A 15,445-nucleotide genomic window follows, 5' to 3' on the forward strand; every position below is an offset into this window, starting at 1 on the left:
CAGACGGACTTTTCTTATTTATGATCTTAACCTTTGACCTTTTGACATCAAAATCAATAGGTTTCTTTCTTAGTCCATAGGAAGTCGCTATGCTAAATTTCATTGCAAAAGCTCAAAAGGTTCTCGAGATATCGTGTGGAAACGAAAGCATTACAGACAGACAGAAAGACGGACGGACGAACAAACCCAAATTAATATTTCCCACTTTTCAAGCGGGGGTCAATATATTTATACGAGAGTAAAGGGAGCTGTCCTGTAGTATTTAAGTGGTATTTATGATTGTCGGACTGAAAGACCATCATTCCGAGATTGCAGTGCTGTAAAAAATGAATTTTGTAACGTAACTTTGATGTATTTCCGTAAAAATGTCGTCTTAACGTGGACAGAAGTTTGATGATTTGCAGGATTTGAGACATCGAGAGTTAAATATTATTTTTACTTATGAAATCTGAACAGTTTGTGCACATTTTGATGACTGGTTAGAGCGATATAAGAAATGCATTGAGTAAAACGGTGAGTATGCTGAAAAAAGTTACATGTACAGAAGTATTAAAGCTATTAAGCTTTTATTACTCTTGGTATGAGTGTGTGTCTTTTTGTATTTGATAAAAATATAACTATTTGTACTTTTTTGTTTAAATCATTCATATTAATAATAAATATATTTAAGTTCAGCTTTCATTCCTTGAATAAAAAACTCAACTGACAACATTGAGCTTGTTTTTTGCCAAATAACACAAGACATGTTTGTTATATGTCATTTATTATGAAATGACAACATATAATATAATACATAAAACTGAATAAAAAAGACTGGGAGACAATGTAACCTTAAAACACAATTCCTGAGAAAAAATTATAATACAATTATGCAATAACAATTGGTCTCCCAGTATAAGACTATTACATAACAAATATAATTTGGCAAAATAGGTGGCCTCAAAAATATGGCCTGAAACATATGAATTGGCTCAAGATTCCATTATTTGGCCTCAATAGGATATGACTAACAATATAATATATATATCAAAAGAAATTAAATACAATGAAAAACATACACATATGAGTTTAAGGTGGCCTAATGTACAGTTAAAGTCTGTTTGGGGATGGAGGTGGGTAATCCAAAAAATATTTCAGCAAATGTTTGGCCGTCTTGTCTTTACAATAGCAGTAGATATAATGATGCTAGTTCTCTTATCTCAAAAGGATAAAATTACCGGGGGGTCCCCATGGGTTTACAGATAATGAGGCACAATACGGGGAATTACAATTTAACATAAAATACATGAAACTTAACTTAAAACAATTTTACTAGCATAAAATATCCTTTAAGTTTAGCTTTCATTCCTTGAATTAAAAACTCAACTGACAACATTGAGCTTGTTTTTTGCCAAATAACACAAGACATGTTTGTTCCAAAACAATGTCATTTATTATGAAATGACAACATATAATATAAAACATAAAAGTGAATAAAAAAGACTGGGATACAATGTAACCTTAAAACACAATTCCTGAGAAAATTTATAAAACATAACAATTGGTCTCCCAGTCTATGATTATTACATAACATATATAATTTGGCAAAATAGGTGGCCTCAAAAATATGGCCAAAAAAGGGAAGGCTATAAGCCTTTCCTTGCGCCACCCGAAATGTAGTTAGAAATGCATATCATTGCTTTATTTAAAACAAACTAATTTAGATTCAGAATAAAACATATTGACAATAGCATGATGACGGCAATGTATATACGACTCATTTGAGTAAACGTAGGTGCAGCCCAACTGGGGAATATTTAAAGAGGAGCTATTAAAAGTAAAAACAATATCAACAATCCCAAGTAAATAAACATTAAAAAAAAAAAATAAATAAATAAATGTACATCTTTGTAATCGCATGATTATCCAAAACATAACTCTGTCTAAAACAATGCATTCTTCCCAAAACAAAACTTGACTTAGATATTCAGCTGAAAAAATAAAATTCTATACACTCAAAGGTTGAATATAAGTCAAAGGGGCATAATACTAAAGGTTGTGGAACCCAAAACAAAGAGCTCACATAGTAAATTTGGTGCAACAGAAAAGCTGGCCACCAAGAATTTTAATGTCCAAACATAACTCCCCCCAAATTATGGGCAGTGGGGCAATTTATGCTTCCAAGAAAATAATAATAAATGATATTTGTTAACCATTGATTACTTTACTAATGCAACCAAAAAAGCTGACCTAGTCAATTACCTGATAAACCTGGTGTATACCAAATTTCATGTAAATACACAAAGCAATACTGGTGCAACAAATGCTGGCCAACAAGTTAATGTCCAATAAACACAAAGAATATGGGCAGTGCAACAATTTTGCTGACCACTGACCTCAGTTGTGCAACTCAAAGAATGACCAATAAAAAGAAGGGTATGGGCAGTGCAACAATTTTGCTGACCACTGACCTCAGTTGTGCAACTCAAAGAATGACCAATAAAACGAAGGATATGGGCAGTGCAACAATTTTGCTGACCACTGACCTTGCTGTGCAACTTGAGGGGTAGGGAAATTTACTGTAGGGAAAATGATTGAATACGGATGTAACGTTTAAAGGCATCGGACTCCCACCTACCTAACTTTTTAATTGTGTGCTCAGGAACCCCCCTTTGTGCCGCTTCTGTGGCAGCCCCAATACGGAAACTGTGACCCTTATAGAGTTTAGGATTTAAACCAATGAAGGATGTGGCAGTGTTTAAGTGAGAAGTGACGAACTGATAGTTTACTGGCATGGATGATTTAAACTGAAAAAGGGGACCCTGCTGGTTTGGAAACTCTGTTAAATACGCCTTGAGGTTTGCTACTGGACAGAAAGAAGGCTCAGGTAATGCTGTTAGTTGGATGGTTATAGGTGAGCTAGTTTGTTTAGTTTTAAAATTTTTGAGCCTAAAGACAACTGATCGGGACTCATCGAAATGAACATCAGAACGCTGAACCACAGTATTGTAAGAAACCTTAGATTTTGCTATCAACTCCTCTAAACGCAAGAAGGCATGGAAGGCCAGTAAGAATAATGCTTTCAATAGTTGTCTTAGATCATATTGTGGGACTGTCTTATCCAAAGCATTTATAATTTTGAATAGGATTGACTGGGTAATAGGCAGGCGTGAATCTGCAGATGTACCAGATGCATGGACACCTTTGAGCAATTTTTTAATAAGGAATGACTGACAGGGGTCACTACTTCCAATGAGTTTGTGTACAAAACTAATAGCTGAGCAGTGAGATGCTATTGTTGATGGACTGTATTTTTGGTTGAATAAGTGACTAATGAAATTGGCAATAAGTACATGGGACACTGGAAAATGGAATTTGACCTGATTTTCTAAGCAAAACTTCACTAAGTACTTCCAACTTCTGCGGTAAGCTAATTTTGTAGGTGTTGATAGGGATGTTTGCAATAGGTGCATTGTATTACTTGTTAAATGGTCATCAATTCTGGGGGCACTGGTGTTGGTGTTCTCTCTAACCAGGGGGCCCTTTGGAAGACTTTCTGAAATTGAAAGCGAGACAAACCATCAGCAATGATGTTTTGCTTCCCCGGAAGATGTTCTGATTCAAATCTTATATTGAACTGTAAACAAGTAAGAACTAAGCGTCGCACCAAGCGCATAATTGTTTGGTCTTTAGAGGACTGATGATTAATGATATAAGACACTGCCTCATTATCTGTTAGGAACAGCACATTTTTGTTTTTTAAAGTACTACCCCAAATTTCAAGAGCTAACACTATAGGGAAAAGTTCCTTTTCAGTAATATGATAGTCCATGCATTTAGCTGGCCATCTACCAGCAAACCAGTTTGCTCCAAATACCCCAGCAAAACCAATCACCCCTGATGCATCTGTATACATGCGCAAACTATCAGAGGAAATATGTTGGCTATTACTTATGATGCATTTTCCATTAAAATTGTTGATAAAGATAGACCATGCATGCAAGTCTGCGCGTGCTTCTTTATTGAGTCTTATTTTGTAATAAGATGGCTTCTGAGGCCCACATAAGAGATCAAATAAACGGCGCAGGAAAGCTCGACCTGGGCATATGACAGAAGAAGCAAAACTCAAGGAACCTAACACGGACTGCAATTCTTTTACAGTCACCTTTTTCCTATGAGAAAAATTTTCTAACATAGTTCTTAACTTGTCAAGTTTGTCAGATGGTAATCTACATTCCATTGCTTCTGAATCTATTTCGAGGCCATAAATGGTGATAACCTTACAAGGTAGGACAGTTTTGTCTTTTTTGATGGGCACACCTAAAGTGGAACAGAGAATTAGAAAATTCTCAAGATCATGTAGACACTTACTGGAATTATCAGGCCCAATAATAAAGAAGTCATCTATCATGTGAGACATACCCTGTACCTTATATTTTGACATCATAATCCACTGAAGGGCAGTACTGAATGATTCAAAAATTTTGCAAGAACTGCTTGCCCCCATGGGAAGACACTTATCAAAATAGTACTGACCAGCCCATGTTAACCCTAAAGCGTGATAACTATCTGGGTGTAAAGGAATAATGCGGAAAGCATCTTCGATATCAGATTTGGCCATCAGTGACCCTTTTCCAAATTTCAAAACAAGAGAAATGATTGTATCAATTGTATCGTATTTGATCTTTGAATGCTCTTCTGAGATGTAGGAATTTACAGAATCAGCTGATGGGAATGAGAGGTCATGTATAAGTCTGTATTTGCCAGGTGTACTCTTGGGTACTACACCCAAAGGGGAACACACAAAGGTTTGAAAAGGTGGGGAAGGGTATGGACCAGCTATTCTTCCCAAGTCTACTTCATTTTGAATTTTATCTAGAACATAGTCAGCATGTTGAGTGGTGGATGAATGATTACGACAGAGACGTGGCTTCGGATATGCTGAACATCCTAAACTAAAACCAAACTTAAAACCTTGAACTAAGTAATGAGAAAGAAAGGGGTTATAACCTTGTAGGTAATGCTCAAGATGATGTGCTTGTACTGGGGTTGGTAGTTTTAGATTTTCCTGATTGGCGTTGAGATCGAAAATTGGTTGCATTTTGAGTGTCTGATTTTTGCTTTGTACACTGAATTCGGGGATGTGTTTCTTTGCACACTGAGCATATGTGTCTGTATGGGCAATTTGTTGATGTACACTGTTGTCCATTGTTGTAAGTGTAGCAAAACCTGATTGGTCCACGAAAGGGCTGATTGTTTGATGTTCTGTTGCGTGGAAATGTTTAATTGTGTGATTTTGACATTGTTGTTACTCTTATGATTAACTCATTAAGGGGTTGTTGCCAAGGCAGGTCTGACACCTCACGCAACTCCCTAAACTGCTCATCATATAACCTCCAGGCTGAATCACCATTGGAGGCATGGAGAAGACGGACTGTTGACATGTACTTAAGCAAATTTGAGGCTGACTGTGAATTTGACTCAAGATAAATTGACATGAAAGTTATGAAGGCATTTGTCCATTGATAAATGGACAATGGGGGTTTCCCTGACTGTTTGGACTTTAATTTGATTGATCCTTGATCAATCTGTACAGAAACGGTTTCCTGTTTGTGTTCAGGCAATAACACCCTTAAGTCAATATACTGGTTAGCCCAAATTTTTTGCTTTACACGCAAGGGAATAGTTGTCCCTAATGGTATACCCCCTGATAACTGCAGTGGTGTAACATTTAGATCATTTACTGAACTACTTACAAAAGACTCACCCCCAAAAATTTTATCCAAAGTTAGGAGGAAACTAGTTTGTTGGGCTGCACCTGAAACATTGTTTGTTTTCACTGTTGTGTTGGCCATGTCAGGCAAATTATTCCCTGAACATGCTGAAGGCACTTGTAGTGGTGTGTCCGCATCCTTACTGGGCCCAGGGGATACCGGAAGTCCTCCATTGTCTGATTCGGTCACTTGGCCTTGTTTCTTTAGGATAGCCTCTGCCAGTCTGTCATAGTCAATTTGTGGCAGCGATTCGACATCAGGTGACCTTTGTTAACGCTGTCTTTTAGGATTCTCCCCACTCGTACCAGAAACTTGCATTTTCTTGGGTGGCATAGCTGAAATTGATGCATAAAATAAAAAGTTTTTGTTCTAAATAAAATTGAACTTACAGTTCCAGTGTAAAGTACTATATGTACAAATTTGCCTGTTAATTGCAAATGAAGACCAAACTATAGCCTTATGTTGTCATATATGATTGAAAGTGGGTGTCTCTAGTCCTCAATTCCAAATTGAAATACATGCTTAACAAGAAGATACCAAGCACAAGTGAGTGATGCCAATAGAAACCTGACACGTGGTCAGAGATCAACACAAAACAATCCTGCTAGCAGAAAAAAGGATGACAAATAGTCATCCCAACATGTACAAATGGCACATGGTAACAAACAATGATACAAATGGTACAAGAACATGTATAATGCACTTTGACAAATGGTCGAAATTATACAAGTTCAAACCTGCTAGCAGCAATGAATGACAAATGGCCATTCAAACCAAGTACAAATGGTACTTGGTACAAAAATAAATTGTGGCATCACTCAATGAATGACAAATGGTCATACAAACAAGTGCAAATGGTACCTGATAAACATGATACATGTAAATAGGAATAAATAATTAAAATGTATGGCAGCACTGTATGAATGACAAATGGTCATACAAACAAACCCAGTGTTACCTATAATTATACATATATAATAGGATGTTCATTCTTATACAACTAATCCAATTGGATTTTTAAGAGCACTGAAACCAACTATTAAGTGCCTGTCTCAGAGAAAACCATGCAAAATGGTCCAGAGGCAAGTTTCTCTGATCGCCTTCAAACTTTGTGAGCCAAATCTAGCATGCATGAAACTCAAACAAATTTTTATCGGGCTGATCAAACTCGTATAAGTTTTATGGCCTGTTACTAAAAATAGCTCATATGCAACAAAATTAAAGGTAATTTTTTAAACATTTTAGTCATATTTTGAGGAGAAATAAAATTGCAATTTTACAAGCTAATTAGATATTCTTTTTTGTAGTAAAAGGATGAAGGTTAGTTTTTCACAAATGCATAGTCAAAATGATTTACATCCATTTTGTTTTAGTGCAAAAAGTGACAATTTTAGGTAGAATTGATATTGCTGTAACAACCAGCGAGGGTATTTGAATCCAATAAATGTTGTTGCTTGTTGTTAAGAATGCTTATGTTAACAAAATGTGAAAAAACTGTCGTTGGCAAATATATATTTTAGAAAATATTGAAAGTCAAAGTTTGTTAAATTTTCAAATCAAAAATTTTAAGAATACAGTAAACGTTAATTATAAAGTACCTAAAAACTTCTCCAAAAATAATAAAAAAAAAATTTCTGGATTTTTTTTATCAGTATTTCAGAATTTAGACATACATAGCCCATAATTCAATAAATAATGACTGAATCCAAAAAAAAAAACATCATAAAAAGGGAGGGGGGATTTATGAATTCCTTATAAACCATTACATGGATAATGTAAAAGCCTTAAATTTAATTACCTTTTATACACATTTGCTAGATAGTTACAAAAGTGAACACATCTTTCATCATCTAGTCATTCGATCAACATATTCATTTGAGTTTTAAGGGGACGACCATTTGATTCTGAGGGGGGGGGGGGGGGGGGGGGGGGGGCTGGCAGATTTTAGAAATAAATAATCTGTCCTTGACAATGTTGAAAAATAATCTGTCCTCCACTGCAAAGAAAATAAATAATCTGACATTGACTGATGATATTCAAATACACTATTGTGAGAAATACCTTTTTTATTTCAGTGTAATTATTATTTAACCTCGCCATCTTCAATTCACCTATTTCTGTTGGCTCGCTTCGCTCGCCATTTTAGAACCAAATAGTATTAATAAAATGAGATAAAAAAAAAAAACCTTGTGCATGTAACACAATGGCCAAATGCATCAATCCGATTGGCAATCTTTTTACATAAATGTGAGAAGAAAGAAGATGAATGTATGACCATGATGACCACTACCACAAGCGTCATTGATAAGACAATACTTGCGGTACAGACTGGATACTAGTAGTCAGTTAACCTACACGACAATGTGCACTCAGTTGGTGTGATGAATCACTTAAATACAAGCCAATTCTTATGCACGGCAAAAAATAAATTTTTTTGTAAAAAAATTATACCTACACTGTAGCAATGTTAATATAGCCCAATTTTTTTTTTATATTTTTTAAGAATCGCTGGCGAATTGAAGGGGGACGTAGGGGGGGGGTGCATGCCCCCCCCCCTTAAAATTGTCAAAGTATGATAATAATGATATTAATAATGCCATACTTTTGTACAATACCACTATTTTTGTGCCTAGTTTTACTCTTAATATACACGAAAACCCAGGAGTTTCCGGGGGCTTTGCCCCCTGGACCCCCTTCAATCAAATAAATATGACATGACTAGCATTAATAATGTCATACTTTGGTACATAACTAACAAATACCACTACTTTTGTGCCTAGTTTTACTCTTAGAATACACAAAACACCAGACGGTAGCTTTCGGGGGCTTCGTCCCCTGGGCCCCCACAAAGGGCTTCGTCCTGGACCCACTAGGGGCCTTTTCGCGGTCCCAAGACCCCCTTGTCTATACGAAGTTATCCATCCCCCACCCCCCAATCACAAATCCTGCAAATCCTGTATCCGCCCATGATAATCACTTGAAGGTATCAATTTATCAAGGTACCTTAAGACAAAGAAGAAAATAAATAATCTGTCCTTGATACTCTTGAAAATAAATGATCTTCCCTTGACTGGCATGAAAATAAATAATCTGTCTCAACAAAATTTGCCACCCCCCCCCCCCTTCAGAATCAAATAGTCATCCCTTAAGAGGAACAATTTCTACAAATTTCAGATTTCAGCGATACAAACATTGAGATATTTCAGACAACTGCTTTTTTTATGGAGGAGTGGCAATGACTTGACGAATGACACAATACGTACACTCTCTTCTTTGTGAGCTATTCAACTCAGCTTGAATTCTTCTACAATTAAACACAATCTGGACAATTTACTGTTCTCTCACATTCTTCCAGGGACGTAGCAACAAGGGGGGGGGGGGGGGGGGCACGAAATAGGATTTTCGACTTTGATGAATATAATTTTCGATTTTTTTCACTTGTCAACTTTTTCAGGTACGTGAAAAAAAATTTCTCTGGTTGGCCCCCCTACTTTCAAAAAACGATGCTAAGTGCCTGTCTTCATACTTTGAAATGAAATATTATTGTAAATTTCAAGGGCAAAGGTATTTACATGTATCATAATTAATTGTCCCCCGCTTAAGGTCATACGCAACGTAGTTTGAACATTATTGGGTTCTTCCCTGGAGTTGAAGAGTTCCACTAAATGAAGGATCTGTGTGCAATGCTTTACATGTCTACCTACAAATTTATACACCTCTTCTAAAACAAATTTGATGGGAAAAAAAATCTGGAATTTATGTTTTGTAATTTTTGTATATTTTTCTTTGAATAAAGCAAAAATTTTCATAATTTGATATGTTCCCAAAAACCCTGGTAATGCATGTTGATTTTTTGCCTGTGAACATCTGATGTCAATATAATCTTTAATTAAGAATATCTTGAAAAGTTATCAGTAGATAAATTACGTTGCGAATGTCCTTAAAAAGTGGAGGATATTAATTTGGGTCTGTCTGTCTGTCCGTCTTTCTGTCTGTCTGTCTGTCTGTCTGTCTGTAACGCCTTTGTTTCCACACGATATCTCAAGAACCATTTTAACTTTTTACAATTAAATTTTACAGAACAGCTCCCTGTGGCCGAAGGAATTACCCTATTGATTTTGAAGTCAAACGTTCGAAGTTCATGGTTGTAAATTTATACATTTTGTTCGTGTGTAACACTATTCTTTTGGGCGATATTTCAAGAAGATTTTGAGCTTTTGCAAAACTCCCTAGGACCTCTCTCACCCTTCTCAAAGTCCCCCCCCCCGTTTGTTTTATTAGTATTTATTGTATTACATGTCGCTATTTTCAGCACAGGGGCATGAGGAGACTTATAACGTATAAAACAGGTTCTCGGCGGGTTTTATATTCTTATTATTAGAACTGTTTATTAAAAGTTAAATTAGACACCATGCATTGTATAAAATTATGACAATTATCGAATGTGAATATAAACATGTATGTGACTTCATCTTAGCATATAATTATCGCCAGGTAAAAGCGGTTCCAATGTGTAGTGATACGTTTCTCGCTTCCCATGTGAGAGGTCCCGGGTTCGAATCCCGGATGATCCATTTTTTCCGATTTTTTTTTTTACTAAATGATAGTTTTCAGCAAGTAAAATGAAAAATTTATGAGATATGGCTTGTACAAACTCATAAAATCATCATTACAGTGTGATAATTATTCCACATAAAAAGAATCTTCTATACACATAAAAAGAATAAGCAATCAAATCTTTATAAATATCCATATTGGCATATTTTATTTGCTTCAGTATACATGTATACTAATCCGAGATTTCCCGCTCAAGTCACAGGCGCGTAGCATCGTTTTTGAAAGGGGGGGGGGGCAGCCAGAGAAATTTTTTTTCCTTACCTGAAAAAGTTGACAAGCAACAAAAAAAAAGGAAAAAGTTTGCCCGAAGTCGAAAAAATCCTATTTCGGGGGGTGGGGGGGGGGGGAGGGGGGGGGGTAGGTAAACTTTTCCTCAGTCTCAACTACTTTCAGTACCAATTCTAATACTACATTTGCAGTTCATTGTTTAGAATCAGAGGAATCTCGGATTACATGTATACATTTGATAATTCTACAAATTCAGTCAAGGGGATCCGTCTCCCCACCCCCTTTAATACTACATTTGCAGTTCATCACTAAAAGTGAGGGGGCCAATCACGCTTTCAATTAACATTTCCTATAGTATAAGTAAGGTTGGGAAAAAAAGTGGGGGGGCCAGGGCCCCCCTGCCCCCCCCCCCCTGTTGCTACGCCCCTGAGTCATAATATAAAAGCGGGGTTTAGAGTCCGAGGAATCTCAGATTACATGTATACATTTGATAATTCTACAAATTCAGTCAAGGGGATCCGTCTCCCCAACCCCTCCCCTCGAACTGCGAATTGTTTACTTTTGCCCTAAGCGGAAGACACATAAATTCTCTGAATTAGCTTGTTTCAACTTTACAGTGTCCCAGGCTTGACAAAAAAGACTTAATACACTCTGAGAACTTCAAACATGCTATTTTTTTTATAGACGTTTTTCAGTGCTTCTGTCACAATCAACTACACGAGATATACCTCTGTTTCATGACACGGAACACTCAAAAAAAATATTACTTACTTTTACTCAAATCAAGTAAACGAATTACTTATTTTAAGTAATTTTTAAGTAAAAAAGTTTGTCACCATAGCAATCATGATAAGTAATTTACAATATTTATTAGTAATTTTAAGTAATATAATTTTATAATTATAGAAACAGTGACAAGTAAATAATTTACTTAAAATAAGTAAAAAAAAAATGAATTACTTAGTATTTGAAATACAAAGGTTTTTGTGTGTAATTTAGAAGTAGTCTTGAGTAGACATTTACATAATGTAAGTTAACAAATTACTAATCATCTAATTAATTAAATTGATACTCATCTGATTAGAGAGATAATGACATATTAATTTGATTGTCATGTCAAATTTAACAGAAGTATAATAATAAGGACTTCTCTCTAAGTCAACTCATTATATTCTACATTGGCGTAAGGATGTTGATTTCTTGTTTCGATTGCTTATATTTTCATTAATTATTTATAATAGCTTATCTAAAACATTTATACTAGGTTACTTTAAACGACGTAAATTGAGATATTTATATCTCTTAACGAATAAGTCATTTAATTGTAACAAAAATTTCAGAAGCAGAATTGTTTATAAACATTTGATTAATATTTTGTTTTATTAAAAAATATTTTCAAGGGCGATAATGGAAATCTAAGTAACTCTTTTTACTTAAAATTACTTATATTAATTTTTTGAATTAATTCTAATATACTTTAAGTAATTAATTTACTTACAATAAGGAATTTTAAGTAATTCGTGAATTACTTAGTAATCCTTAGTAATACTCAATCATAGTCAGTAATTAACAATTATTTTAAGTAATCATATTACTTAAAATAAGTAAAAAAAAATTACTAAGCAATTTTTTATTTTGAGTGAATCTAGGAAAATTTATAAAAATCACATCCTTGTGAATTTTTACTCATTTTGTTTGCATTAAATTGTAAGTTTTTCCATAGAAAGTTGACTGCTTTTATGTGTCATTATTAATTTCCCCATAGACATTTTCCAGTGCAATTATTTACCTTTAGCAAGGGGATAACTCTGACTAGGCAAATGCAACAAAATCTAAATATTAATATTAAAATTAAAGGCATTTAAATGAAAAAAAGATTTCTTTTCTATTAATAAACAATTTCTAAAAATGTAGTATGTCATGAAAATACCATTTAATCATTTATGTAACATTTTTAGCATGAAATGGCATGTTTTAATTTAAGATTAATATTGAAAAATTCACCCGTAATTGGAATTTTTTTTTCTGTGGTGCAGAGTTGTTTGCCAACGACAATTTTTTAATATGTTTTTCTTCTATATTGAATAAATTCAAAACAGTATAATTCAAATAAAAAAATCATCCTCGCTTCAAGATACGATTAACCAAACTTTGAAAAAAAAGCCTTGATTGCTAAAATCTAGATTCTTTGTATATTCCCTGATATAATGTGGCTAAATACAAAATATGTATGTAAATTTTTTTTTATGAATATAATTAACTACTATTGCACTTTCATTACATATGCAACATTGAAATAAAATTTATAGCAAATATGTTTAAAAGACGCACTTAAAATGCATCATTTTCAGTGAATGTCAATGCTCGTTTGACACTTTTTTATAGTAAAACAAATAATCCCCGTTACTAAAAATAGAAACAACTTACGACAAAATGTAAATCATATTTTAGGTCATTTGGACCAAATCTTTATTTGTATGGGTCACTTCTAAATTTACTACGATAATGCATCTGGACAATTTTTTTCAATTTGCATGGTTTTCTCTGAGACAGGCACTTAAGATAATGAACTATGAGACCACGAATTCTAATAAATACAGCATGTTTTTCCAATGAACTAATGCTATGACGAATGGTATTCTAACCAAGCAGACTATACACTTTGTGCCTAGCAACAAATATCAATACAGACTGTAAGTATGCATAAGAAATGGTAACATTTACCCAGTTGAAAATGGCAGATGTATCCCTTAACCTATATTTAAATAACAATTAGCCATTAAATACATATTGATAGTCTCAACCCATGATGAACTAAAATAAAATTCTAATTTTGGCTTTAATCTGTGTAAGTAAACAAATACTGAGTAGTAGGTCCATTGGTAAACCTATTATATTAGTTAAGACTTGTTGCACCAAACTTAAATTGTTAAAATTATAGTAATCTAAGAAACTCTGAGTTTATATAGCATATTCAAGTAATATAGTGCTGTGAATGTTGTCATGGTTCTCTACTGCTATATTAAATGGATTTGCATGAAGCAATACATTAATTGCCACATGCCTATAAATAGAACATGATTACCAAATGGAGCGAGAAGCTCGCAAGACGGCCCTCTTTACGCTTTGAAGGTATTTCCTCATCTGGCTGCTGTCGATGCGGGAACACCTGATGTGTACGCCATCTGTACTTAGGAATGATAAGTCCTTCCAGAAACCATGGTGATGGTGAAAGGTGATATTGTCGAGGGAGGATGCCCAGTTCTGTAGACGGCAATTAGCTTCGACGACCCGGGAGTTGTAATCGCCCCTCCTGTTGCGCCGCAGAATTTGGCCGATAACGACATGCCGCACTCCACATCCCAGAACCAAGTAATTTACATAACTCTGGATTTTCCTCACCAGGGTGTCTGCAGCTAGATGGGTATTATCTAGGTCATTTCCTCCAATCTGTAGACAAGTTGCTGTCCTTTAAAAAGGGACTGCAAATACGTGGACCATATGCGTGTTTTTTCTAACTGAAATTCAATTAGGAAAATTTCTAGGTGTAGGGAATATTCATGTTAGGTTTGTTCACTTATTCTAAAATTATCTGCCATTTATAACTGATCGTAGTCTCAAAGCACAAATGTGAAATTTTATCTCCGATTAGCGATCTTTAGTTTTGTCAGTTTTAACATGTTTAAAATATCGGGTTATTTTGACACGTGTAACACATATTGACTGGGACTTGACACCTGTTCTGGATTTATACGGAAGAAATTTATCATGGGAAAAATAGAGATCTGATGGTTTACGTGTAGCACACCTCTGTACAACGCAGATTTGTTTTTAATTTGTCGGAGCCCCACCCCAACACACACACATTAAAAGCCCTTGCTACAGACCTTTATCAAATAATAATTAGATTGCTGAAATATTAAATTATTTTACGAGTCGTGATGCACAAACTTAATGCCGGTGAAAACTTGCTCTACTTTAAAAGCTACATGTATCTCTGTTCGCTAAATGACGTTTCTCATTCAAGTTGTTAAGTTACATGTATCTATATACTGTAACTTCTTAAAATGTTTGTACCATAGAATCAATGTTTAGTATAAAAGTATATGTAAAAGAGAGGAAATCGGATCTGCCAATGAAAATGTAAATGCGATATGCAGATTTAAAAGCGCGATTTGCCAATGAATGGCATATTTTAATTCGAATAGGGCGAACTATTCTACGGGCAAGTTACCTAAGGTGCGAACTCTCTAGCATTCGCGCGCATGCGTAGCCTGTCGTTTGCCCAGGGCATCCGGTTTAACTTCGCTTATATATTTACTGCGTGGACCGCAGGGTCCACGCAAAAAACTATCTGGGGAGGCGGATCAAATGTCGTAAATTTGGGTCCGTGAGCCATGCGATCGACAGTCAAACCCCCATCACTAAGAAACTGTACATCAAATAAATGTCTATAAAGTCTCAAATTGTCATTCTCAGTGTTACGGGCAATAAAATCCTGCAACCGCCGAATAAAGGAATGTCCTATAATCACTACGCGAATAGGTGCCATTAGAGTTTTCTACTTTCGTTTTCACCGCACCGACAACAACACAGGAGATGTCCACAAAAAAATAAATCGTCAAATAATATTACCTCTCACAGGAATTTTAAATTCTCGATTAATCCAAAAAATATTTCAGCAAATGTTTGGCCGTCTTGTCTTTACAATAGCAGTAGATATAATGATGCTAGTTCTCTTATCTCAAAAGGATAAAATTACCGGGGGGTCCCCATGGGTTTACAGATGATGAGGCACAATGCGGGGAATTACAATTGAACATAAAATACATGAAACTTAACTTAAA

General features: G+C 35.0%; 2 protein-coding genes and 1 long non-coding RNA gene across 4 annotated transcripts; 1 reads left to right on the forward strand and 2 right to left on the reverse strand.

Moving 5' to 3' along the window:
* Positions 1 to 3,463: 3,463 nt before the first annotated feature.
* On the reverse strand, positions 3,464 to 15,377 carry LOC134236529 (uncharacterized). Of its 2 annotated transcripts, none has more exons than XM_062718706.1 (2): positions 15,234 to 15,377; positions 3,464 to 6,088 (listed from the first exon to the last, which is right to left on the reverse strand). In XM_062718706.1, the coding sequence occupies exon 2, from the start codon at positions 5,186 to 5,188 to the stop codon at positions 3,464 to 3,466; it is 1,725 nt and encodes a 574-aa protein (XP_062574690.1). In that variant the 5' UTR covers positions 5,189 to 6,088; positions 15,234 to 15,377. The 2 variants fall into 2 exon arrangements, with proteins under 2 accessions (XP_062574690.1, XP_062574688.1); XM_062718704.1 differs by lacking the exon at positions 15,234 to 15,377 and adding an exon at positions 13,684 to 14,041.
* On the forward strand, positions 6,101 to 6,434 carry LOC134236530 (uncharacterized). The gene is made up of 2 exons (XR_009985626.1): positions 6,101 to 6,214; positions 6,249 to 6,434. It is a non-coding gene; the product is annotated as an uncharacterized LOC134236530 (long non-coding RNA).
* LOC134236514 (uncharacterized) lies at positions 13,680 to 15,150 on the reverse strand. Its single transcript, XM_062718691.1, has 2 exons — positions 14,920 to 15,150; positions 13,680 to 14,048 (listed from the first exon to the last, which is right to left on the reverse strand). Exons 1-2 carry the CDS (start codon positions 15,148 to 15,150, stop codon positions 13,680 to 13,682), a joined length of 600 nt encoding a protein of 199 aa, XP_062574675.1.
* Positions 15,378 to 15,445: the final 68 nt, after the last annotated feature.

The sequence above is a fragment of the Saccostrea cucullata genome, unplaced genomic scaffold (assembly GCF_032062105.1).
Source record: "Saccostrea cucullata isolate Sc308-1 unplaced genomic scaffold, CSIRO_AGI_Scuc_v1 ctg340, whole genome shotgun sequence".
NCBI lineage: Eukaryota > Metazoa > Mollusca > Bivalvia > Ostreida > Ostreidae > Saccostrea > Saccostrea cuccullata.